Below are 26,345 nucleotides of genomic sequence, written 5' to 3' on the forward strand. Positions count from 1 at the left end.
AAAAAAAAGTGTCACCATGGCTGAATTTGGAGAGAACAAAAGAGCCGTCGGTCTGCCGGTTGCTGGCTGGAAAGCAGCGTCAGGAGGAGCCGGAATGAGCCTGGAGACGCACCGAGGAGAGCCGGTGTCAAACGGAAACTGCAGCGTGTCAGACACCGTGAAGAGGGTCCAAAACCAATCCAGCTGCGAGTCCCCGACGTCGGAGAGCGCGGGCTCACTTTCAGCCTGCAAACCAATTCCTCGACGCAGCAGTCTGATCAAGGTAGGCCATCGTTTCCGTCAGGAGAAAACAGCTCGTCTTGCTTTTACATGTAAGAGGAAACACAATAAACAAATAAAACACGCATGCAAACTGTTGCAAGTCCACCTTAAACAATAAGTTAATGATTCCGTAAAATACATGACGAAGCAGGATATGGCTTCTGGATTGCACTACAAGTCCCTGCATGCTGGTGCCATGGGATGTAAAAAAATAAAATTAAAATAGTCCTACAAAAAATACAATGCCACTATAAAATTACTACTGAGTTGTGCATGTATAGATGTGGTGACTTAACACACACAGCCACGGAGCTCTCCCTCTGACATAAACTGCTGACATAATCTACCTGCAACCTGGAAAATAAACGGTTAATACACTGTCTCTGCTTCCTGTCAACTTCCGCTCCATCTGTCTCGAGCACATTTATCAGTCACCTCATTTGCATCATGTTTCAGTGCTGTTGAAGAAATTTGGACGAATGAGTAGAAGTATTTTGTGCTTAAAAATGTGCCTCATGTCACATTTAGGATGTTTAAATGCTGCCTGTCATACATTTAAACCTCAAGCCTTGACTACAGACCTCACAGGACTCCAGAAAAAAAACATTCAATTTCAGAGCTTTTCAATCATATAGGGTATATATGTGCAAGGCTTTGTTCCAGCCACAGACAACAGCAGGCAATGTCACTTATTAGCACTTAATCAGCCAGAGTGGAGGAGGAGGAACTAATAAGTGAATGCACCTGCTGCAGTCTTTTATTAGAATGAGAAATTGCATTCACTTCGCCCTCTGCGTACCCCTGTCCAATTAACCCCACAGCCTACACTGATCTGAGCTCAGATTTAAGCAAATGTTTATTTGTATAAAGCCCTTGAAATAGATATCACAACAGTTTATGTTTATTTTAATCATAAGGCATTTAAAGTATTGCCAATAACAACATCTTATCAATAACTCATCTATTGACTTTGGCCTTTTATGGTTTCAGTCCTCTTGGCATGGAGGTCTTGTATTGATCTCTAGTTGCTGCTTGTCTCCAGAGCTACTGCCTGTAAAGACATGATTATTCAAATATGGCTTCATCTGTGTCTGATTGGCTCCCACTCTGCAAGACAGGAAGCCGGCCAGTTGGCCAATTTCCTCGCAAGGTTCATGTTGCAATTCTGCTATTAAGTCATGAGCAGTTGGTGATGATGCGTAACACACTGCTTTTTTCAATGTTTCTCACCTATTTGCCAACACACAGGCCTGGTCTTGTCTGTCTTCTTTTTTGTTACGCCATTGCAGCCAGCCTGACACAGAGGGTTTAAAAACACTCTGTTTGCTTCAGGGAAGTTCTGTTATCTCTATATGCTGGGTCAGAAATGGCATTAAATAAGTCCTGACTGCATCCAAAAACATGACTCCAAAGAGTTGTAATGCATGACAGTGTGGGGAAAAAAACTCTGTACATTGCATATCCATCCCGTGTATTGAAGCATGCATTTGTGGTATGAGGATGTATTTGACTTGTTCAGGTTCAGTGGGCACATTTAATGCTGAGAACATTCAGCAATCAACCAGCCGTCTCGCACAGCAGTGCACGTATACGTTTATGCTTTCACCATAAGCATGTTTTGAATCCTAAACAGCTGAGGCTTGGGATAGATAGAGCTCAGGAGCTATCAATCTACATGTGCTGTTTCATAAATTACCCATATGGCTAAACTCAGGATTCCACACAATAGGAGTATATGGTGGTATGTAGGCAGATAAACAGGAAATATGACATTCCAGACCACTTTTCACAGGAGTCATGGGATTATGTCCAGTGTGTGTGTGTCTGTGTGTGTGTGTGTGTGTGTGGGGGGGGTGTGCTTCCATTCGCTTCGGCTGAAGTAATGAGAGTACCCTTAATTGTATTTTATCAGTACTTCATGCTGTCTGCTGTCCTCTCATTTATTCTGTCTGTGAAGGAGATGCAGAATCAGGTGCCCACTCAGTTTATGCTTCAAGTTCATCTTGATGTAGATAACCATCAGGCACTCTCTTTGTCTCTCTCTCTCTCTTAGTTTTAAAACACACACATTCAGTCACACACACAAGCACACACTCTTGCACAGACCTGCCTTCTAGTAAAACACAGCTAGGCAAAACAAATATCAGCTTTCCAGCTCTCTCGTTACTCATGCCAGCGTGAGACTCCGAAATACATGGTTGGCATGTTAATGTGGTCCTTTGTGTGTGTGAGAGAGATAGTGTATATGTGGGCACTCTCCGCTTTTTAATAACCAAGAAAAACAATGCACTTTAATATAATAATCTAATGGGAGTTTAAAGGGATATAAGCCAATAATTGCCTCACCTCTTTAAGTGTTAACTCATCTGAAAAGGATATTGCAACATTTTGGGTTATATAAATTGGCTTTCTTGCTGAGAGCTGGATAAGAAGATTGATACCACTAAATTTTGCCCATTCAGTATAAACCTTAGCTTAGCATAGCATAGCTTAGCATGAAGACTGAAAGCAAGGGGACACAGCTAGCCTGGCTCTGTCCAAAGATAACAAATATGCACGTCAGCACCTAAAGCTCACTAATTAACTTGTTATATGTTGTTTGTTGAATTTGCACACAAGCACAAGTGTAGAACCATGCTGTTACCCCCTGTTTTCAGTCTTTATGCTAAGCTATGCTAACCTCCTGGCTCCAGCTACATCTAACCGAATGATCGAAGAGGGGTATCGATCTTTTCATCTAACTCTCTCTCTATTAATAATAAATGGTTAGCTCCTTTTTTCAAATTTTAAGATATGTTTTTACTGGACAGCATATTTTAGAGTGTGTTCACACAAGTGTGCAAATATGGTATATCTCTAATGTGTGTGTGTGTGTGTGTGTGTGTGTGTGTGTGTGTGTGTGTGTGTGTGTGTGTGTGTGTGTGTGTGTGTGTGTGTGTGTGCGCATTTTGGTATGAGAAGCCTCCTATGCCAGAATTGAATACTTCACTTGCACATACATACATACTAGTACTAACCACTTGCGCATACATGCATACTTCACTTGCACCTACATGCATACTTCACTTGCACATACATGCATACTTCACTTGCACATACATGCATAACATGTGTGAGTATGTATGTATGTGTGTATAAGTATGGCATGTATGGTGAAGTGAGTAAACACAGGACTTTCTTACAGGAAGTTAGGTTTCAAGTCCAGTCTAAAGCCACCTTGTGACTTATTTATTGATTACTTAACTTACGTAACAAACATACATATTTTAACTCAAACCATCATCTTTTCCTAAAATTAACCAAGTATTTTGGGTTGCATTCACAACGTAACCACATGTGGCATTAACTTGAAGTTGCTACAACAATGTGGCACATCCACCGCCAATGACATAAATGAAGAGGTTGAGACAGGTGGAGGCAAAATGCATTACGGCAGTCAATGATGCAGCTCAGGTAAAGCTTTGCTCGCTCATAACTCCCTTTGTGATCAATCCATTGCAACAGCTGTGGAAAACAATAGTAATCAACTTCAAATATCAGAATTGCCAGATGTAAAGTGCTGGTATGAAATTGGGATAAATCCTGACATCCAGCCTGGCTTTTTGTAGAGAATCAGGTAGATCATTATTGTGGATGAATGAGTCAAACACAAGACTTTCACTTGCATCCCATGAGAAACCCATTTTTACATTAAGCTGACTTGTTATTTTCTGAGTTTCATGACTTCTTACATGTTATTGGCGGTTGGTGTGCCACCTTGTTGTAGCAACTTTAAGTTAACGTCACACATGGTTAACGTTGTGAATGCAACCCAAAATACTTGGTTAATTTTAGGAAAAGATGATCATTTGGGTTCAAATAAATATGTATGTAAAGGTACTTTATTGTCACATACACATTCATTCTCTGCATTTAACCCATCCCTCAAGGGAGCAGTGGGCAGCCAGCCATTTACAGCGCCCGGGGACCTACTCCAGATCTGAGCCAGTGCCTTAATCAAGGGCACTGACTGGAGAACCTAGTACATGTTTTTTTTTATGTATGTGAAGTATGCATGTACGCGCAAGTGAAGTATTTAATTTTGGCCTAGGTGGTTGATGTCTGTTTTGTGTGTGTGTTTTTCAGACTGAGGGAGCAGCATTAGCACACAGCTGGAAAAGGCAGTAGTTTGAGTCAGAGCAGCCCTGAGCACCTCCTGCAGTTCAAATCAGCATCTTTAGCCTGCTTTAAAACACTTTAGCCTGCAGACGAATGATCCCTGCACAGCACAGGGAGAGGATAAACCATAGAAATAGACTGAGAGTAGAACAGACATTCCCATTCAAATCAATAGCAGGATGGTCAGAGCAGCGCACATTTTTCTGTATACCGTTGCCATTGCAAAGAACTGTGACCATTGTAGCGGGCTAACTCGTTCTATTTATGGTCAATGAGCTGGTCACTATTTATTTTCATAAGTCAAATGCCCACGGCAAACAGTTCAATGTACATTCTACTCTCATATTTCTATGGAATCCAGCTCTCTGCTTGTGATGGAGCCACAGAACATGCTACTACTCGGAGCTCCTTTGGCGATTGAGTCGCTCCACATACACACTCTACATTTATAATATACATCCAGCCATGCATGTGTGTATGTGTATGGATGTCTGTGTTTGTGCCTGTTAGCGAGCCTCACCATCATGGAGGCATGTGAAATGCTGATGTCTGACTCAAGTCTCCAACCGCCTGTTGTTGGTTTCAGTGGTCCTCCTATCTTCAGTAAATATCTCTGTGACGTTTGTCAGCTGAAAACGCAGTTAGCTCTCTGACAAGATGACCTTTTCAAGTCAACCTTTTACATGTTTCATTTTGTGTGGTTTGTGTGTTTGATTGTGTGTATGTGTGCTTAAGCGCACATGGGACTTTAAAGGTTTGAGGCGTAAAAGAGCATCTGCAGCTCTTCTTACCACAAGGGCAGGGGTTTATAGTCAGACTGAGCAGCTGAGTTACTCTGAATGCTCACCACATTTTCTGTTGAACAGTATTCCCATACATGATAGAATAACTTGAACACACAGTGCTTCCTGCTCCCTGTTTGACCCCAACGTCCCGTCTTCTATCTCAGTCACACACACAAAGACACAGATGGTGTGATGATTACACACTTTGTAATTAGTAAGTGATACCAATGAAGAAGTCCTGGTTATGGCAGTGAATACCAAGTAGTGAGTGAGTTTTTTTAGATTCATTGATTAATTGTTAAGTCTAGAAAAGGTCAGAACATTTTGGGTGTGAAATATCTCAACAACTATTGGGTGGATTGCCATAACATTTGGTACTTAATTTCCCCTCAGGATGAACTGTAATGACTTTGGGGACTTTTCATCTAGTGCCATCATCAGATAAAAAAATATATTTTCTTAAGTAGTTTGGTTTATGACCAAATTCCTGCAAAACTGATGGCATTCCCATCCGCCTCAGCTGTGCTTTGTGTTTAGTGCCTATTAGCAAATGTTAGCATGCTAAAACCCTAAACTAACTAAGATGGTGAACATAGTAAACATAATACCTGCTAAACATCAGCAGCTGTGCTTGGCATTAGTAGGCCTACAGCTTCACTGAGCAACTAACATGGCTGTGTACTTTTAGTCATGATTTTTTGTAATTCTTTTAAATACATTTTAGGTAGATCGACCAATCTATTGATCGACATTTCAGTTCTAGTCCAGGTTTAAGAAAATAATAACGTAAAGGACAAGACTAGCATTAGGCCTACATGAGTCAGAATGGTGTTTCCCCACTGAGGTCTGCGCTTTCCGAGTGCACTAGTTTTCTACATGTAGCTAGCGTACCAAAGAAGAAAAGAGTGTCTGCGTGTAAGTTGTCATCCATTATTTTTGTTTGTATGTAGCCTGTGTAACCAACATTTAGGTCAGTTTAATCATTAAGACTTTACTGGTACATAGCATGAATCATTAGTATTGCTATGGTTACCTGCAGTGTAATAGCCTTGTGTAGTGATTCAGAGTGGTGGGTAAGTGGTTGATTGGAACTATGTTCTCCAATCAGAAGCAATTATTCCGTAGCAATGGTATCACGTGATGATAAGATACACACACATGCTGGTGGCTGCCGGCACCATGTTGTGAGTGTTGAGTTTAACACAATTCAAATAAACCTCACAGCAAACCTCCCCATGTTGCTACCCCCACCCCCCTCCTCCAGGGTGACAGGCCCTGAAATAACCTACGCCATTAATCATCCATCATCTGCCGTCAAACACAAGGCCACAGGGATGACAGTTCTGCCTTCCTACCAATTTCCACTCCTCTATTCTTTACATTCTCTCACCTAACAACCATCTTGCTTTCTCTGATTTTCTTTCTCTCTTAATTAGTGGATCAAAGACAACACCCACTAATGACCTACATCTTCATTCTGCGGACTCTGAGATGCTGTAATTAGTGATACGGGCTTGTTGCATACGCTCATATACAGTACATCATACTTTGCATGCATGTAAGCTGGCTAATGAAGGCTATGCTGGTACCTAGAGGCAAATACCAAGGGCAGAGGCTCTGTGCCTGTACGTATAAACATAGACACTAATGTGCCAAAGAGCTTCTATTTATTTCTCTCCATCCGTCCTCTAGCTCATCTTTTTATTTTCCTCTTGTTTAGTTAATCTGTGTCCTCTTCTCAAGTTTCAACTTTCTGTAATGTCTCTCTGTTATCTTGTGGGTCCTTCTCTGATAACTGCATCCAATCTGCTCTGCCACACAGTCTCCCCCATTTCTCTCGCCCTTCATCCGTCCATCTGTCACTACAGTTCAGTCAGTCTAGATGTCCTATCAGGAACATCAGTAATCACATAGCAGTGTGTAAAATGTATTTATATTGTATTATAGTTTCCAAATGTATTTAAACTGTAATCTTTTATGTGTTTCCATCAGATAAAAACTGGCAGCTGGAAAAGAAATACTTAACCTCTGTGAAATACTGCTGAAGTAACAGCAAGTGTTTTAATCCTTATTTTTTATAAAGGTCTATAGGAACTACAGTATATTCAACAGGTTGTATTAACAATGTATAAACAAAGAAAACTTTCTGTCTACGTGGCTATGAATTGCTACAAAAGTATCCAAATGGGTTTTTTGGTCTCAATGTTTATCACTTGTTGGGCTCACATATGTTTTAAACCTAAAAATAACAACTAATATATCACTAATCAGGAGTGATGAGGTTTTACTGTATTGCTTTATCAAGAATCCTTTTGTTCTTTCGTTCTTTCTTCGTCCTCTGCATTGTCGCTTCACACGGTTCTCAGCTGAGCCACAGGAAGCTCTCTGTGACAAGCTGACAGGCGGCTTCCTGTTTTGAAGCACAGTGGTGGTTTTGGAGACTCATCTTCCCCACTCAAAAACAAAACGAAATAGGGCATTTGTGACGGAGACATTCAAACAGAGCTTAAAGTCAAATGGAATTTTTTATCAGCGGGTAGAAGCTGCACTTGTTTTCTTTTTCTATGTGTGTGTCTGTGTGTGTGTGTGTGTACTCTAATCTGGTTGGACAGTGTGTGGTTTTTTTTGCATCGAAAAATCAATAAATTTACCTTTGTATTTTATTCATGTGCTTATCTACTTGGAGATTAATCTGTGCCCTCTCGTTTTATCCTGTCAGGATAATTGATTCAGAATCTACAGTGACGTCAGCATTCTTTGGATGTGTCTCTCTCTCTCTATCAGTAATTTATGTTGTAGGCTAACAGAGGTGGACGTGCAGGACAGCCTCCACACATGCGATAATTCAATCCCAACTGTTGAACAGGCCACTGGGAGAATTCTGGTGTTTCCCCTGCTGCAAGCACAGCTTGTGACATGCACACAACACACCATATGATGCTTATTAGGTTGCTTCAATATAATATCTTTCCATTGCTTGTTTATTAATCAGGGATGACATGTTTGTTATTGGTCACATGCATGTCTGTGGAGACCAATGGTATTTATGTGGAGTTTCCTAATTGGGTGTCGTGTGGACTGCGATTGGTGCTGGTACAGCCGCACAGGGACCATTAACCGTAAATGTCTCACACACACACACACACACAGAGGAAGAGATATAGATTGAGACCAACATTAATCTCCGGTGCCTGTCATCGCACTGCATGAAAGGAAAGAGAGAAGTGTGACTGAGTACGGTGGTACTGTGCGCTCCTGTGTGAAGGTGCACGTGTGTGTATTTGTGAGTTAAATGAATAAGTGTGTTTCATTTGTGCGTCACTGGGAACTTCCCATGAGCTTTCAGATTCAAATTCAGTGCTGTTTTCAAAATAAATTGCTGTTGGTGTGGAGCTGCATCTGAGCTTTTTACTGTAATGAGAACACACATCAATTAGCTCAGGTGAGGTTTTATTTTGTTAATATATTTTTGAAGGCGCTAAAATTGACTGTCAGAGCTTTTCCTTTTGCTTTCTGTAGTTTTCAGAGTAACTGTCTCTCTGTCCACACCGCCTCTTACTCCCTCTATCATACCCCTTGGCACCAAGGGTATTTTTAGAGCGCCGCCTCCCTCCCTTGCCACCCAGGCCATAAAAAACTTGTCGCCATTGGAAACACTTCTCCATCCTAATGAGACAATTCTATGAGAATTTGTGATGGTTAGGCGCCCTGCCTTCCCTCTAAAGGAAACCTTTTCATCCTCTGTGAATTATGCTTCCTCTCTCTCACATGTTTATATTCTTTAGATAACACACAGTTCAGGATTTTTTTTCTCTCTTTCTTTCTTTTATCTCTTTTTGTCTTTCATATCCCCCAGATTTCTTTCATATGAAGGGTTCCCTCATAAAAGATCCAAGTGCTCTTGAGGTTCATTTAAACTCTTGTTTGAATGAAAAGAAAAGAGTTATGCTGATAAGTAGATATTAATCCGCCACTGATCAGTATTCACAGATGTTCATTAAGAATATGAAAATATTGATCGGTCTACTGGTGATCAATTTCGACTTCTTAAATACTCCAAAACAACTGAGCCTTATGTATTTGTTAGGTGCAGCAACAGGCTGCTGGATGGATTTGATCTTCCACTGCAGACATATGTGCACTTACTGGAATTTTCTAAATTTTGTTTCGATTTATTCACTATTTCAAAACAAAACAACTTCCTGAAAGAAATCTGAATCTAGACTATGATAATAACATATTTTCATTTTTATTGGAATTCTGTATGAAACGGTTAATCGAGAAAATGAATTGCCAATTATTGGTCATTTCCCAGCAACAATGTCCAATGTTTGCAGAGTACAGATTCTCCACTGTGAGTATTTGCAGCTTTTCCTTGTCTTACATTATAGTAAACTGAATATCTTTGAGTTTTGGACAGTTGGTCGACAAGCAAAATTTGAAGACGTCACTGTGGACCCTAGGAAACTGTGATGGGAATTTTAAAGTATTTTCTGACATTTATATATATATATATATATATATATATATATATATATATATATATATACATTTTCTATATTTAAGATTTAAGACAATCATATGTTGAGGGTTAGGGTGTTTACGTCTTCCATCACCTAACTTCGATTAAATCAACTACAATTATGTCATTCTGTTTATCCTGCCTTAGCTTCAATTAAGTATTTAATTGGATTTTATCAGGACTCTAATATATCCATAATTGAATAACCACCCACATATATGCTCTTATCTGTTCTCTTGGGGGTGATATCTGATTGGTCAATACATCAGATGGATGAGCTCCGATGGTCGGCTCAGATAAACTGATTGGGTCTGCAGTGTCGTTGCGGAGGGGCAGAATTAGAATGCTGCTGCCTGCTGCCTTTGTCTGGTCAGGTATGATTAATGGTCTAATGGTGAAGGTCAAGCAAAGGCTTTTAGCATCAGGAAAAACAATAACAGATTGGGAGGAGGAGGCTCTATGTAGTAGACAAAATAATCTGTGTTTATGTACTGTATGGTTATATAAACTGACATGCCTTTTAATCCTTTGAGATCCATTCTGGATGGAAATTATTATCATGCCTAAGCAAAGCCTACTCTTTAGAGGGATAACTATCTGTCTTCTTCTTATTGTATCCCTCCCCCCTTTCTTTCTCTGCTCCATCTTTTCATCCTTCCTTCCAATCCTCCTCATCAGGATGGGTCACGTGCTGGTCGGGAGAGGAAGAAGACAGTGTCCTTCAGCAGCAGCCTGTCAGAGAAGAAGATTAGCAGCGCTGCAGACTGTATCCACTCCATGGTGGGTCAGCCACAGTGTAACCCTTTACATAGAATATACATCTTACATATCTGTGCATGAAATATTTAATGTGCAGTGCATGCATCAGTGGTTTCTGTTAGATCACAGGCTTTTGAGCCTCTCAAACACTCAACAGAGTTTTGTTCAGAAGTGAAAATGAGTGAGCTCTACACTGATAGTCAGTGTGTGACAACTTCATCCATATCTTGCTTGCAGGTGGAGGGGATTGAGCTGAAGAAAATTCGAACCAACTCACGTGTTTACCAGCGTTACTACCTGCTGGACGCAGGCCTCCAGGCTCTATGCTGGGAGCCATCCAAGAAGGAGTCAGACAAAGCTCGCATCTCGCTGGCCTCCATACGAGAGGTCAGTGTCCAGAGAAAAAGCTTTATGAATCAACCCTCCCTCACTTTATGAATGATCTCACTGATCCCTTTAGACTGAGGCAATGAAAAACAACCCTGAACCATACGGAAGCAGTTGATTTGTTTTTATTATATCTGATGTGGGTTTTTGCATCACTTATGGTCTCACATTCTAGGTACGGACAGGTCGTAACACAGAAACCTTCCGCACCAGTGGAGTTTATGAGCAGATTTCAGAAGACTGTGCATTCTCTATCATCTATGGAGAGATGTATGAAAGTTTGGACCTGGTGGCCAACTCTGCTGAAGTGGCTAACATTTGGGTGACTGGCCTGAGGTATGACACAACAATAAAACTAGGAGCGGTCTTACATTGTACACCTGTGATGTAACATGTACCAGAAACACACCACATGCATTTGATAGGTAAAGAATGTTCTGATCTTCAGAGCTTCTCAAAGGTGCCAACGTAGATACAAATTGACATCAATTTGTGGTTGAACTGAGGTTTGTACATGTGGGGTAGGCTAGGCTAGCTCATTTAGTCAGGCCCTTTATGTCAGTCCAACATGATATTTCATGTCTTAGGCTTTGTGTTCTCTCTTGTATTTCTTGTATTGAGGTGAATAGTGAGATCTTGGTGGTCTGATTTCTTTGTGTAGTCCTTTGAGACATTCTTGTGATGAAGGGCTATGGCAGTGAATGTGATTTGACTTTAAACTGATTCCACTGCTGCAGTTGTGGTGTTTTATGTGAGAGTCAGCGAAATGAAAGTGAGCTGAAAATGAAAATGTTTGTGATGCAGCATTGTAAGGCAAATATTCTGTCCAACTGCATCTGCCTTGTCTTCTCTCATCTTCCTCCAGGTATCTGATGCAGTATGGGAAACATGCCCTGGACATGCTCGCCAGCAGTCAGGACAGCCTTCGAATTGGCTGGCTGGAGCAGTTGTTCTCCTCTGCTGCTGAATCGGACGGACAGGAAGATGCCGAGGAAGGGATCCGCTTGCAGTTAGCCATTAAGTTGATACAGGGCGTGAACCCTGGGGTGGGCAGAGGCAAAGTGGAGCACAGGTTTAAAGAGCTTCAAAGAGTTAGGGAGAAGATGTGTGGGCTTACTCTAGATAGCAAATCTGGAGTTAAAGATCATGGCGAAAACAAAAGACTAATAGGAAGAAATGAGCGAGTCACTAGGCAGGAGTTCATCGAGGTCTTCCATGACTTCTGCACACGCCCAGAGATCTACTTTCTGTTGGTGCAGTTCTCTAGCAACAAGGAGTTCCTGGACACCAAGGACCTGATGAGGTTCCTCGAGGCTGAGCAAGGCATGGCTCAAGTGGGTAACATAAATTAATCATGCATACAAATAGCAGAAAACAAATGCAATCCCAGCATTCCTGTTGTATGTCATTACACCCCTATCCAATTTTCTATCTCTCAATTCCCTTCTCTCACTGTGTCCTCCAGGTGAGTGAGGAGACCAGCCTGAAGCTCATCCAGGCCCACGAGCCATCGGAGCAGGGCCGGCAGCAGGGATACCTGTCACTGGATGGCTTCACCAGCTACCTCACCTCGGCAGAGTGCCACCTCTTCGATAGGGAGCATGACACCGTGTGCCAGGACATGTCCCAGCCTTTGTCTCACTACTACATCAGCTCCTCCCACAACACCTACCTCATCGAGGACCAGTTTCGAGGTCCGTCCGACATCTCCGGCTACATCCGCGCTCTCAAGATGGGTTGTCGATGTGTGGAGGTGGACGTCTGGGACGGCCCCGATGAGGAGCCAGTGGTGTGTACTGGACACACCCTCTCCCCACCACTGGTCCTGCGTTGTGTGTTAGAAGCAATTGGAAAGTTTGCATTTGTGGCCTCGCAGTACCCATTAATTATATGTATTGAGAACCACTGTTCACTTCAACAACAGAAAGTGTTGTGGCAACATCTCATAGGGATACTAGGGAAGAGTTTATACACAGATCCCCCTTACGAAGGGGAGTCATACCTACCATCGCCCCATGCCCTAAAGAATCGAATTCTCCTAAAGGGTAAAAAGTTGGGGCCAGGTTCTGATGGGGAGGACGGGGAGGTAAGTGAGGAGGATGAAGGGGCAGAGATGTGTCAAAGGATGAAGGCGGCTAACAGTGGAGGGACAGTGCCTGGAGGAAATGAGAAGGACATGGTGCAGAAAAGTGTCTCTTTTACAGCTGTCACTCAGTCTAATCCTCCTCATCTTCTTCCCAAACGTTTCCAACTCTTGAAGGAGCTCTCTGACCTAGTAACTCTTTGCCGCTCAGTCCTCTTTATTGACTTCCCAACATCATCGAAAAGCCAAAACCCTTGGGAACTGTGTTCCTTTCATGAGTCTTTGGCCGTGCGTCTCGCTAGCGAGAGTCCTGGCGACTTTGTCAATCACAACAAGCATTTCCTGTCGCGGGTGTACCCCAGTCCCATGCGTATTGACTCAAGCAACATGAACCCTCAGGACCTGTGGAAGTGCGGTTGCCAGATTGTGTCCATGAATTTTCAGACAGCAGGACTGATGATGGACCTGAACACAGCCTGGTTCAGGCAGAACGGGAACTGTGGTTATGTTCTGCGGCCAGCCATCATGCGGCAGGAGGTGTCTTATTTCAGTGCCGACACCAGAGACACAGTGCCTGGTGTGTCTCCACAGCTGCTCCATGTCAAGGTGTGGTGGAATAATGTGCAAACCACAATAAATGTGAAGTTATATTAAACTGGAATAATCCTCTCAACTCATGAGTATGTTTCTTCTCCCAGGTGATAAGCGGCCAGAACCTGCCCAAGCCGAAGGGTGCGGGGGCCAAAGGAGATGTGGTGGACCCCTACGTGTATGTTGAAATCCACGGCATCCCAGCTGACTGCACAGAGCGCCGCACCAGGACGGTGACACAGAATGGGGACAACCCCGTCTTTGATGAGAGCTTTGAGTTCCAGATCAACCTGCCGGAGCTTGCCATGGTTCGCTTTGTGGTGCTGGATGATGACTTCATAGGGGATGATTTCATAGGTCGGTGTCAGGGTCAGAGTTCAGAAGGGTTACTGTAAATGGACTCAATGGACGATATCATAGTTTAGGTTTGAGTGGATGGAAAATGTTATTACCGCTCATGTTTTCATATTTCTTTGAAATGCTTTTAAATTAAATGTGATCTGCCTACCACCACAGGTCAGTATACCATCGGCCTGGACTGTCTACAACCGGGCTACCGACATGTACCACTACAGTCTTTGACAGGGGAGGAACTTACCCACGCCAAGCTGTTTGTCCATGTGGCCCTCACCAATCGGCGAGGAGGGGGAAAGCCTTACAAAAGGGGACTGTCTGTGCGAAAGGCCCGCAAGGGGAGAGACTACACCGCCCTGAGGGACTTGGGGGTCCGGGCTGTGGACGAGGTTTTCAAGATGGCTGCTCCTCCGCTGAGAGAAGCCACTGACCTGAGGGAAAATATGCAGGTGAGGAAGAGTGAATATTTAGCTTGCAAAAGTAACAATATTGATTATTCATTGTATTTATTGCAGGACTCAGCCAACACAGCGAACGCTCCCACTGGGTGAGCTATAGGCCGCCCCTATAGTATAGCATTATAGTATAGTATAGCATTTTGAAAAAAATCATAGTATCCGATGTCAAAAAGTGATAAAACAGTCATAGTATAGTATGTCGAAAAAAGTGATAAAAAGTCAGTTTAGAATGTCAAAAATAGTTGGTAGAGTGGGTGCCCATATATAGAGGTTTACTCCTCTATGCAGCAGGCCCGGGTTTGATTTCGACCTGTGGCCCTTTGCTGCATGTCATTCCCCCCTATCTCCCCTTTTATGTTGTCTGCTGTCCTATCAAAATAAAGGCTGAAAATGCCCAAAAATAATAAAAAAAAAAAGTAATATCAAAAAAAGTGATTAAAAAGTCATATTATAGCATGTCGAAAAAAGTCATAGTATAGTATGTTGAAAAAAAGTGATAAAAAAGTAATATTGTATGTCAAAAATATATATAAAAATTCATAGTATAGCATGTCGAAAAAAGTCATAGTATGGCATATCAAAAAAAGTGATAAAAGAAGTTATAGTATAGTATGTCAAAAAAAATTATAAAAAAGTCATAGTATAGTATGTTGAAAAAGTGAAAAAAAAGTCATGGTATAGTATGTAGAAAAAAGTTATAAAAAAGTCATAGATAGTATGTCGCAAAAAGTGATAAAAGGTCATAGTATGTTGAAAAAAGTGATAAATAGTCATAGTATAGCATGTCAAAAAAGTGATAAAAAAGTCATAGTATAGTCTGTCGAAAATAGTCATAGTATATGTCAAAAAAGTGATACAAAATTCATGTCGAAAAATTTATAAAAAAATCATAGAATTGCATTTTGAAAAAAATTTTATTATATCATATCGAAAAAATTCATAGTATAGTATGTTGAAAAAAGTCATAGTATAGTATGTCGAAAAAAGTTATAAAACAGTCATAGTATAGTATGTCAAAAATAATCATAGTATATATAGTATGTCGAAAAAAGTGATAAAGAAGTTCTGGTATAGTATGCTGAAAAAAAGTCATAGTATAAAATGTAAAAAAAAAATCATAGTATAGTATATCGAAAAAGTCATAGTATAGTATGTTGAAAAAAGTGATAGAAAATTTATAGTATGTCATATCAAAAAAATTCATAGTATGGTAGTATAGTATAGTATGCTGAAAAAGTCGATGAAGGGTGAGAGTCTGCAGTGCCTATTTGCTGGTGCTAGTTAGAACAGTGCTAACCACTGATCTACAGTGCCGGTGTTTGGTGTTTTAAGCCCCCGACGTCGTCTTCAAGGCAGCGCTGCCTGGAAGGCACTAGGATTAGGCAATGGGTAGGGTTATGGTTAAGGTTAGGGTTAGGTGCCTTGAAGTCGACGGTCGCAGCGCTGCCTTTAAGTCGACGTTGGGGGCTTAAAACACCCTATCAAGCTACCATGCTAACAAATAAACTGTCATAGCATAGTCATGCAATACACGGAAATAAAAAAAAGCTAAACTTAAACAGTGATAACATAACTGTAAAAGATATTGAAAAGCTGAATCACACTGTAACATATGACAGTCTAAAGTTTGAATGACGTCTATAGGTGAAATTATGTGGGAGGAGTAGCATTTAGAAGTGGAAGAAGCCTGAAGAGAATTTAAAGATTGCTCCATTGACTTTCTATGTAAAAAGAAAATAGCTTAATATTTTAAAAAGTATAAATGGTGGAGAAGAGTTGAATACAAGCACAAATGTCCTTAAAGGGCTGAACATTTTGATATTTTAATGGTTTTTGTAGCTGAAAGTATGCAGAAGTAGTAGGTGACCGAAAATCGTACGGAAGAATCGGATAACAGTACTGTGTATGCTGCTAAATCAGCATTCACACAATTAATTAAATAAGAAAGATTGTGAAAGACTTTTTGTGTTGGTTTACATTTGCAGATGTAATATCTGTCTACCCTCTTTTCTTTCCAACAGAACTCTGTAGCAGTGTTCAGGGAGCTGTGTGGAGTGTCTGCAGTGGCTAACCTCATGCAGTGCGTGCTGGCTCTGGGCTCCAGTGTGTCAGGACCAGACGGGGCACCTTTACTACTGTTTGACCTCAGGGACCACTACCCCACACTGGAGCCCCAGGGGCCGCTTCCCGACGTCCTTCGCCGGGTCGTCTCCACCTATGAAACGGTGAGGATGGAAGAGAGTTGACAGTTAATATACTTATGGTTCTTTAACAGATGAAGGAGTCTCACATTTCTGAAATACATAAAAAGGAAGGGAAGGCCAAACAAAACTAGCAAACATCACAAATCAGTTAACCACCTCCCATCTCCTATGTACTTGACCTAACAATGAAACATCCCCTCCCAGACAAAAGCTTCCTTTTTACTGTAACCAATATGTTCTCAAAAACAAAGTGGGCTCTCATTGTTATGTAGCACACAACATTCCCAATTGTTTTGGCTGTAACAAGGCTCGTAAACACATCGGCTACATCCTTGGCCTGAATCCACTGTGACTTTCACCGAACGAGGAGAAAGTTATTTACTTGACTTAATTTATTTAATGATGTCTAAAAATATTTCCAGCCTCCCCCGCGGAAATAAATACAAAGAGATAAAGAGGAAGAGAGAAAAGCAGGGGCAGAGCGGTCAATTGGTCTGTTAGTCAGCGCGTCAAATAGTCAATAAGGTGGGATGAATCAGTGTGTTTGTGTGAATTTAGGTTGCCAATGTCAGGCTTTCTTTCTGTCCTTATCATACCAGCTGTGGTCCAGCACTCTAACCCACTTTGCCATGTTACATGAAATGAAACAACATTATACCCCTCTCTTCGCCATCTGTCTGGCTGCTGCAATACTTTTTAAATTGATATTTACTCAAAGTGCACTTGTTGTGTTTCATATTAGATATTCCCCAGGAGTCTTTTGGGTAGGATGATGGATAGTCAGTATGAATTGCCAATTTAGAGATACTGTCCAGAGTGCATGTGTGATGTGTGCGAGTATGTGTGCATTATGAGTGAGAGAGGGTTTGTAGCCAGAAACAGGCTGTCGTGGAGACAAGTGGACCTGTACTTATTAAGTTATGGTTTCAGTGTGACACTTTAACTAGGGTTGTTTGTCACTGCTATGCAACTATAGCAACTACATAGACCTGTGACTGTGTAAGTAAGAAGTGTGTAATGTGTGTGTGTGTTTGTGTGTGTTTGCATCTTATTGCATTGGATCTGGTTAAATTCATGTTCTGTAGCTAATCCCTTATTTGTTGAACAGTGTTTTTTCCCATAGAGGGGTCACTTCCCAGCAGGGTTTGTTAGAGGAGGTGCAGAATTAATCAGGCGGAAGCTACTCATGTCCTTCCTGTGTGTGTGTGTGTGTGTGTGTGTGTGTGTGTGTGTGTGTGTGTGTGTGTGTGTGTGTGTGTGTGTGTGTGTGTGTGTGTGTGTTTGTTACTGTGTGTGTGTGTGTGTGTGTGTGTATGTGTGTTGTGTGTGGTAATTACTTAAAAAAGTCTCTGTGGGTGACTTCTCATGCATGCATGTGTAATGTGTGTATGTGTGTGTGTATACATACATATATATATATATATATATATATATATATATATATATTTTTTATACATTTTAAGAGCTTTATTGGCATGCTTATATTGCCAAAGCAGATAACATATAAATGGAAAGATACATATATATATTTATATATGGCTAAACAGCCTACAGTGTGAACTCCAAACAGCTATTTCCATAATTTTAAAGGTGCCCTGCCACATGTATTTCATTACTTTGTCGTAATGTCTGAAGTTCTACCATGGACTCTGTAAAAAAATTTTGTGTGGAAAAAATGCCTTGGTTACCTTGTTTCAAGCCATTCTCGTGTGGTATAGAAAGCTTGATTTCTGCCAGTTCTCATTAATATTCAACAAGCTAAGCTGTTTGAATCTGATAGGCTAACAGCTAGCCAACGAGAGCCTGTCTGTCAGAATCCTTTACCCAGCCCAACTGGGCGAGCTAATGAATAGTAATGAGCTCAGGCAATATGATGTCAGACTGACCAGCTTTTGTAATTGGCCTGATTTCTCTGCTTATTTCTTTTCAGTGGCTAGAGCTGACAGAGGAGGTAGCAGTTCATTTTCACATTCAAAACATAACACAAACACATATGGACCTAACATATTTAAAAAAATGCAAGTAAAAACGGTTTTGTATGGCAGGGCACCTTTAGCAATCGCCAACATATGCAAAACATCACAATTGTGTTTTATTTTATTGTTAATGTTCACCTCCCGTGTCATTTATACCAGTTTAATGTGTAGTATATTTTGTTCTTTTACAGCAGATAATAAAACAGACTGTAGCTATATTTGCTTACATGTGTGATTTACGCACAAAAACAAGATGGCAAAATTACTTAAAGGGTTAATGTTGCACTACAACTGTGTGTGTGTGTGTGTGTGTGTGTGTGTGTGTGTGTGTGTGTGTCTGTTTAATGTTAATAGATGTTTCCCTGTCTGCAGATGGTCCAGACCAGCAGAGCAGTGATCGAGCTCTCCGATGGACTCTACGACAGGATCCTGCATATACAGACAATGGGTGTGTAGGTGTGTGTGTGTGTGTGTGTGTGTGTGTGTGTGTGTGTGGGTGGGTGTTGTGGGTGTTTGTATGAGATGCTGGTATGTAGCTGGTGTTATGATGTGTGTATTGAAACCAGGCAATATTCCCATTTCAGTCATGACAACTCCCACACAGCCTCTACAACAGTGCTGTTTTCCACACTGCAGTGGCTGCTTTGGTCATTAACTTAACTCCCTTCCTTTCCTTTCAGTTCGTCTCCTCTCCTATTCTCGTTTGTATCCTTGCTTCTTGTATCCTGTTTCCTTTCCTTTTTTGTCCTCTCCCCTCATTCTCTTTACTTTCCTCACATTTCCCTGTATTCTCTTTATTTTTATTTCCTCTTATGGTCTCTCCTCTCCTTCCCTCTCCTCTTTTGTTTCTTTTTTTTCTTCCATTTCCTCTCTGTGTATCCTTTTCCACCTCTTTTACTCCATTGTTCTTTGTTTCTGCGTATGCGCTTTTCTCACCTCTGCTCGTCTTGTATCCTATTTCCTTTCCTTTACTCTTATACTCTGTCCTCTTTTCTCTTTGTATCCCTTTTAATTTCTGTCCTTTTTGTCCCTTTCATTTCCTTTTATCTCATCTCCCTTTCTTGTATCCTCTTTTCTTTCCTTGTCTTTCCTCTTATGCTCCTTCCTTTTCTTTCCTCTCCTGTCCTCTCCTCTCCCACCATATGTTTTCCTATCCTATCTTCTGCAGACATCTGTCTATAATCAACAGTGTCACACAAGGTTACATTTTTACTGGCCTTGTTCATCTGTGTGTTTTGGATGGAGGGGGTTTAAATTGGCGAGCTCCCGCCATCGATCATCCTTCAGTCTGTTAAGCTAAGGGCACCCTATCTGACCTGCTGAAATCATCTCTGTGATCTTTGGCAGAGGTTTGTTTACCTCAGCCAGACCCCCTGGGTCATCTGACATTAGTCAGGCTGACTGTCATCAGAGAGGCAATAAACAACCCACAAACACAACAACACACACACTGCACCCACATCCCCATCCTCGCCTGTCTTTAGCTGTCGCCCAGGAGTCACTATGAATGACATTTGGAAGCGTTAACCTGTGGCTTGGAGAGAAAAAATAAACACATTCACTTTATTAATATGATTCTCTAGGCGCTGGATTTAAAAAAAGCTGCAGTTACAGACATCACAGGTTCAAACTATTGGGACATATATTTATTCATCTATAGGTTTCATAAAACCTTTGTGGGTTGAAATACACACAAACATGTCAGCTTCATTAACATCGCCTTGAGAGAGGTGTGAATAGAAAAGAGGAGAGGAAGGAGAAATGAAAGTGAACCTGAAGTGAATTGATATTTCAAGAGGATGATGATGGTACAAAACATTTTGGAGACTGCGAGTGTTTGACAGAGATGAGTGTCGTTTACAAATTTGCAAACTGCTCCACTTTGCTTCCAGACAACCTACCCATCCTCCACTGAACTTTATTCTAGCGTTCCGTGGCCACAGCGTCACTCGCTGATCAAATAATTTGTGACATCCGTTTTGCAGCTCGGACTGCAGCCGAGGCCAACTGCTGCTGAGATACTGTGCAACCATCTTATACGCTATCATATACTTTTATTTCTAATGTGATCACTTGTAGTATTATTAGTAAATAGAGTGAGATTTGAAAGTGAGATAGTTTGGTTAGGTGCCACTACGCTCAAGAGCTGCTGCAGACCCCGAGGCCTGATTTGATGAACAAAGCTCTTCCTGTGTGTACAGAGTGAAGATGGCAATCAGGTGATCCCATTGCGGAGGTCCTCCTCTCAATCTTGGACAAGGGGGCGGGCAGCGAGAAGGCATAAACAGGTCACTCAGAGAGAGCCATGGGACGGCTGGTGGCAGAGACGGATGTCTGGAAGTTACATTAGATCAGAGAGTTGAAACAGAGAGGGAGAAGAAAGCCATGGGAAGATGGTAGAGATGGATAGCAAGAGGCAATGCTGAGAGGAAGACAAGAACCTCAGTGGAGAAGAGAGAGTGACTCCCCCTCAGTATCATAATGTGTTGGTGTGTTAAAGAGCTGGTTCATCCGGATTATATAGAAACGCTTATTTTCTCGGTGGTATATAGCCATACAAATAGTTTTAGTTTTATTTAGACAGGTTTTGAGATATCTGTCTCTTAATAAAAAAGTAACAACACCACGCTGAAATGTTTTGATGCCGTCTCTACACCCAACAACCACACCCATAAGTGATGTCACAGCGTACCCTTACACCCTGGAGTACACATCTAGAGTGGAGCTACAAACCTCTGAAAAATTGATATATATTATTATTTAATTTTTTTTGCCATGTGTCTTTCAGAGTGTCCTCAGAGTCATTACTCTGGATAATCCACACTACACACTGTGGTTTTTTTCTAGAAAGTAGGCCCAATGAAAACATAGTGAGGGCTGTGGTTTATACAGAGTAGTTCCTGGAAAGAGGTGTTGCTGAAAATTCAATGCAATGCAATTTCATTCAAGCCTGAAAACAGAACCATGTGTATTTTTCTTCTTCTTTCAGAACACTTGAATAATAATATGCTGAAAGATTATGTTTGATTTTTTTGCCAAATGATGCCAAAAATACATTTCCTACCACAGCTTTAATAGCTTTAACCACTAGAGCATGTGATAGCACCTGACCAATACTCGATTTTTGAGGCCAATCAAATCTGAAAATGATATATCAGATGATATTCGTTTTTTTAATAAATAGATGCATGACCAACAAACATTTTCGATACGTTTCCCTTAAAATTATCTGCTAAAGAACTGGGACCAAGATATGTACTGAAAGACGCATTTTGTAGTTAATAAGTTGATGAACTTAGTGCTCTCTGTTGGACAAACTACTATTTGTAATTGTTACACCATTTTGATAATGAATGAACATGCTTTACATGGAGCATACAGGGAGTCACTGAATGGTTTGATGAATAAGATTATGTGAATCATACGCTCTGGCCTGTCGCACCCACCAGATTTCAACAAGCTCTCCACCACCATCATCCCCAAATAAACATATCTTTTGGAAGATTTTTTTTTGTTCTTTTTTTTTTTTTTGGTGCATTTGCGTGAACTGACCCTTTAAGAACCTCAGTTGAGCAGCTGCTTTTCCTCCAGGACCCTGATGTGTATAGTAGTGAGACGTAGATTCCACACTTCCACACACATGAGATGCTAATAAATACATATGCCTGTTTGTTTCTTAATGACATCAGGTTGGAAGTCTGAACAGTAGATTATGTCTATCCTATCACAACTGCTCACAGTTCAAATAGAAGGCAGGAAGTGAAGGTGATACTCTTCCTGCTATATCCTGTTTGGCTGGCACTGAAGGTTATTTTGGTCTCTGGGCCCGGACCCTGTGTCTGTGTGTTTGTCTGTGTATGCAAACTGTCCCAGCATTGGCTTGGAAATCATGTTCCCTCCATTGGCTTCACAGGGAAACACACACATTAAGTTGGCACGCAGGCTTTGAGTTGCCTAGCAACCGTGCCGTAAAGGTTATTATTCAGGCAACTTTTGTAGGTGTGTGTGAATATGGAGCAGTGGCAACGTATGTGTGTGCAGGTGTGTGTCTATGTTTACAGACCTTTAGTGACAGAGAGGCATTATGTGTGAGCGATTGTTAAATTATAATCACATCCAATCTGTTTAGTGTTTACAAAATATGTTTGTGTGAGTGTGTGTGTGTGAGAGTGTGAGAGTGTGTGTGTGTGTGTGTGTGTGTGTGTGTGTGTGTGTGTGTGTGTGTGTGTGTGTGTGTGTGTGTGTGTGTGTGTGTGGTCCACAGCTTGGCATGTTTAACATTGATGGCTCACAGTGATGTGTGCCCTGTGTTAACCCACTTCCGGGTTTCCATGGTAACAGTGGGACAGTGCCCCCAGGCAGTCAGAGGAAGCCAGACACACAACACAACTCATTGCACATACTCTAACTACCCGGCGGCCAGACTTCTATGACCCTCTCTCTCTATCTCTCTATCTGTATTTTTCTCTATCTGGTCTCTCAGATTTTCCATCCACTTTCCATCATTCCTTTGCATTTCTCATTTCTTATTCTTTCTATTTCTGTGAAATGTAATGCTTATAGTCTGAATTTCAAAAAGGAGAGATTAATCAGTGTGTATAACAATTAATTGAGGGTGGCAACGTAGAACGACTTTGATGATTAGGCCCTATTGATTTGAAGCATCTTCATTAAGCGTAGGCCCGTATGAAGACAGGAGATAGGACAGGACTCCCCAGAGTCTAGACGCTGCTGTTGGTGGAGTAAAGCCTGCGGGTGGATGGTAGGTGTAAACTCGCAGACTGATTGGTTTGAGGAATGCAGGCAAAAAGTTGATTGGTCAGATATGGTCACGTCAGAATTTGTGAATGTAATTAAGAGAAATAAAGGCAAAACGGTGGGACAAAACAAAACATCTTCCTTACTGAACTTTAGCCAAAGCTTCCTTTAATCAGTGTGGGAGCCACCTATTGAATTTCACACACACCCAATAGCCAGAGAGAGCCAAGCCCAACCACTAAATACTGGATTAGACATATGGCGTTGATGTATTTTGACATTCTTAATCTATTCAGTTTGTTCGACAAAGTATACAAACCATCTTCAGCCTTTTTTTTTTTCATAGCCATGGCTCAGTGTGGATACATCTTTTCTTTTCTCATTTCACAGTTTACACAAAAAAGGGGCTGATCAGTAGTGTAAAATGCAAGTTTGAGTGACAAACTTTCTGAGATCCATACCGAGTGTTCACTATTGTGTTATGTGTGGTGATGGTGATGGTTGGTGGGCTTCAGTATCTGAAAGAGACAAGACCAATGTGCTCTAAGCTTTAACTGATAAGTAGTCTACACAGAAATCAAAATTATCCCTGTGTTCATGGTCCATTACAGCTACTCTTGTGTAACATACACTGTTGTTAAGTGACTACAGTAGCTTTATTTATTTGAGAAAAGAGAACCTGAGCTAAATTATATTTGGTCAAATTAGCACAAGATCATACAAAAATTGCGTGTCATTTTGGACACAGGTCTGTGGGGGAATAGGAGACTACTGCTTGTTATTGTCATAGATTCTAATCAAAAAATTCTTTATTGGTATTTTTGCACAGAATTGAACAAAATTACAATGACAAGTGCAACAGAGCGAGGACGTTCTGTGATATTATTGTTATACATTCTGAACGTACATAATACACTTAAGACAAACAATAAGACAAGAGTCTACCTTCACCCTAGTGGCTCTGTAAGGCTGTGCCACCATGGATGTAAATAAAACCTGTACCATTAAGCACAGTGTTGCTATGAGCTAAATGTTAACATAAGCATGCTAACATACTAGTGCACTAGAGGGAAAATCAAGGGATCGTCAAAGTTAGTAGGATTCTGGGGATCATTTACGTCCAAAAATAATTCATGTCAATCCATCCAATAGTTTTTTTCAGTCTGCACCAAAGTGGTGGACCGAGTGACTGACTGACTGACTTTGCCATGCATAGAGCCACACTGCTAGCATGGCATATATTTCATTAATGAAAATACAACTCTAACTATTTTGGATGATGCTTATTGTGTACAATTACATCTACACAGAAAATGTGTATAGTTTTGTTATCTGTGTTCAGACAAGTTTGTTTATAGGTATAATTCTTCACAGGTTGATCTTAACCTGCTGTTGTTGTGTGTATTTTCGGCTCTAGCCATGGAGTTTCATGAGAAGCTGCAGACTCTGGCGGCGAAGGAGGGGCTGAGGGGTCGCAAGGTCAGTCGGGCGCTGGAGAGTTTCAGCTGGAACATCACCATCCTTAAGGTCAGCAACACACACTCGTACACTGACAAAAACCCAAACAGCCTCAGGGGTAGACCGTCGGAACATGTTTTGGGCCTCCAGCTAGTTGCTCATCTTTTTTCTCTCTTTCAACCTTTCCTCCCTCCACTACTACCCTCCGTCCCAAGTCTCTCCTTGCTACCCTGTAATCGCTCACTTCTCTCCTTATTTTCCATTTTTTTCTCTCAGGGTCAGGCTGACCGGCTGAAGCACGCAAAAGCTGAAGTCCAGGAGAACATGAAGCAGGTCCATGATGCTGCTTTGACTGGAAACCTCACCAAGGAGAGTCCAGGAGTGAGAAGAGTCCGCTCCCAAACACGACGAGGCCAGGATGACTAAACCACCACGTATGCTAGATGACCCTCTCGGCATAGCAAGCAAATAAAAGAGGACGTGACCAAACTGCCTACGTAGCTGCTGTGACAAACCCTTTTCATGTTATTAAAATTGTTCCAAGGTCTTAATTTGCCTTAGTGTGAGCTATAGCAAGTACTGTGTTTTTAAAAGAGAAGAACAGAAGAGTTGATGAATGTAAAAGTCTTCAAAATGCAGCCACCGTCCACTCGCAGAAAACACTTGGGAGTAGCAGAAGCCAGAGCACTGCTGAGAGGAGACGGGAGAAAAAATGACGATGATGAATCAGGTTGCACGATGAATGTAGTTGGATTTTAAGCCAAGGTTAAGTTGTTTGTGCTGCATTAAACTGTAAATACAACAAATGTCTATCAACATCTTGTTATGTGCAATGTGTCTTGAAGAGGGAGTAAAAAAAATTGTCATTTTCTAGCTCAGTGTGGGATGACACCAAAAGAGGTTTATAATCTTTTGAAAAACAGCCACATTTACGTTAGAAGCTTGTGAAGATTGGGTTAGGTTTAAATGAAACACACTCGATTATATAAATGGGAGATACGCAGGAGTCTGTGGATGTTTTACGTCTTTTACCATTATATCTGTTGGACCAGTGCAGCCCCTTTATATCCCTCTCCAACTTATTTCCATTAAGCATTTGTTAAGGTTCTGGATCGCTGCTTTTCATCCAGTCATCTTGATGTCATTTGTCATCCACTTAACCCTCTAAATATTGTTGTCTCACATACAGTATTCTATATTTTTGTATTTTCCTGAAGCCCGTGTGCTAACTAAACCACTGTTACCCGCCATAATGATCAACTCCAGACCGGTAAAAGTCTGCCTCTAGTGAACAAATACTGTTATGTTGAAAGTGCTTACTTTGTGTGCAAAACACTGTACAGTATTTTACTATGTAATTTCAATCCTTTTGCTGTAAAGAATATTTTACATAAGTTATTGATCCTGAATTAAAACATTCCAGTTATCGGGTGCAGTAGATGAGGCTTGACCTGTTCAGCTCTGTAAAAGGTTGCAGTTCACTTTCCCTTACAGTGGAGATGGAAATAAACTAGTTTTTAAATGACTAATGCGGTGTGTGTCTGTTACTGTTTTTACTTTGATGTGCATGAATTCATACCGACACATGAAG

The 26,345-nt window shown here is 41.2% G+C and overlaps 1 protein-coding gene across 2 annotated transcripts; it reads left to right on the forward strand.

Moving 5' to 3' along the window:
* Positions 1-26,280, forward strand: LOC120570801 (inactive phospholipase C-like protein 2). 2 transcript variants are annotated; one of them, XM_039819355.1, is made up of 12 exons: positions 1-262; positions 10,405-10,506; positions 10,723-10,872; positions 11,048-11,208; positions 11,738-12,206; positions 12,338-13,561; positions 13,654-13,903; positions 14,063-14,349; positions 16,380-16,583; positions 18,911-18,986; positions 24,714-24,823; positions 25,031-26,280. In XM_039819355.1, exons 1-12 carry the CDS (start codon positions 17-19, stop codon positions 25,178-25,180), a joined length of 3,429 nt encoding a protein of 1,142 aa, XP_039675289.1. In that variant the 5' UTR covers positions 1-16; the 3' UTR covers positions 25,181-26,280. The 2 variants fall into 2 exon arrangements, with proteins under 2 accessions (XP_039675289.1, XP_039675287.1); XM_039819353.1 differs by having other exon boundaries at positions 24,714-26,280.
* The last annotated feature ends 65 nt before the right edge of the window (positions 26,281-26,345 follow it).

This window comes from Perca fluviatilis, chromosome 13 (assembly GCF_010015445.1).
Source record: "Perca fluviatilis chromosome 13, GENO_Pfluv_1.0, whole genome shotgun sequence".
In the NCBI taxonomy this organism is placed as follows: Eukaryota; Metazoa; Chordata; class Actinopteri; order Perciformes; family Percidae; genus Perca; species Perca fluviatilis.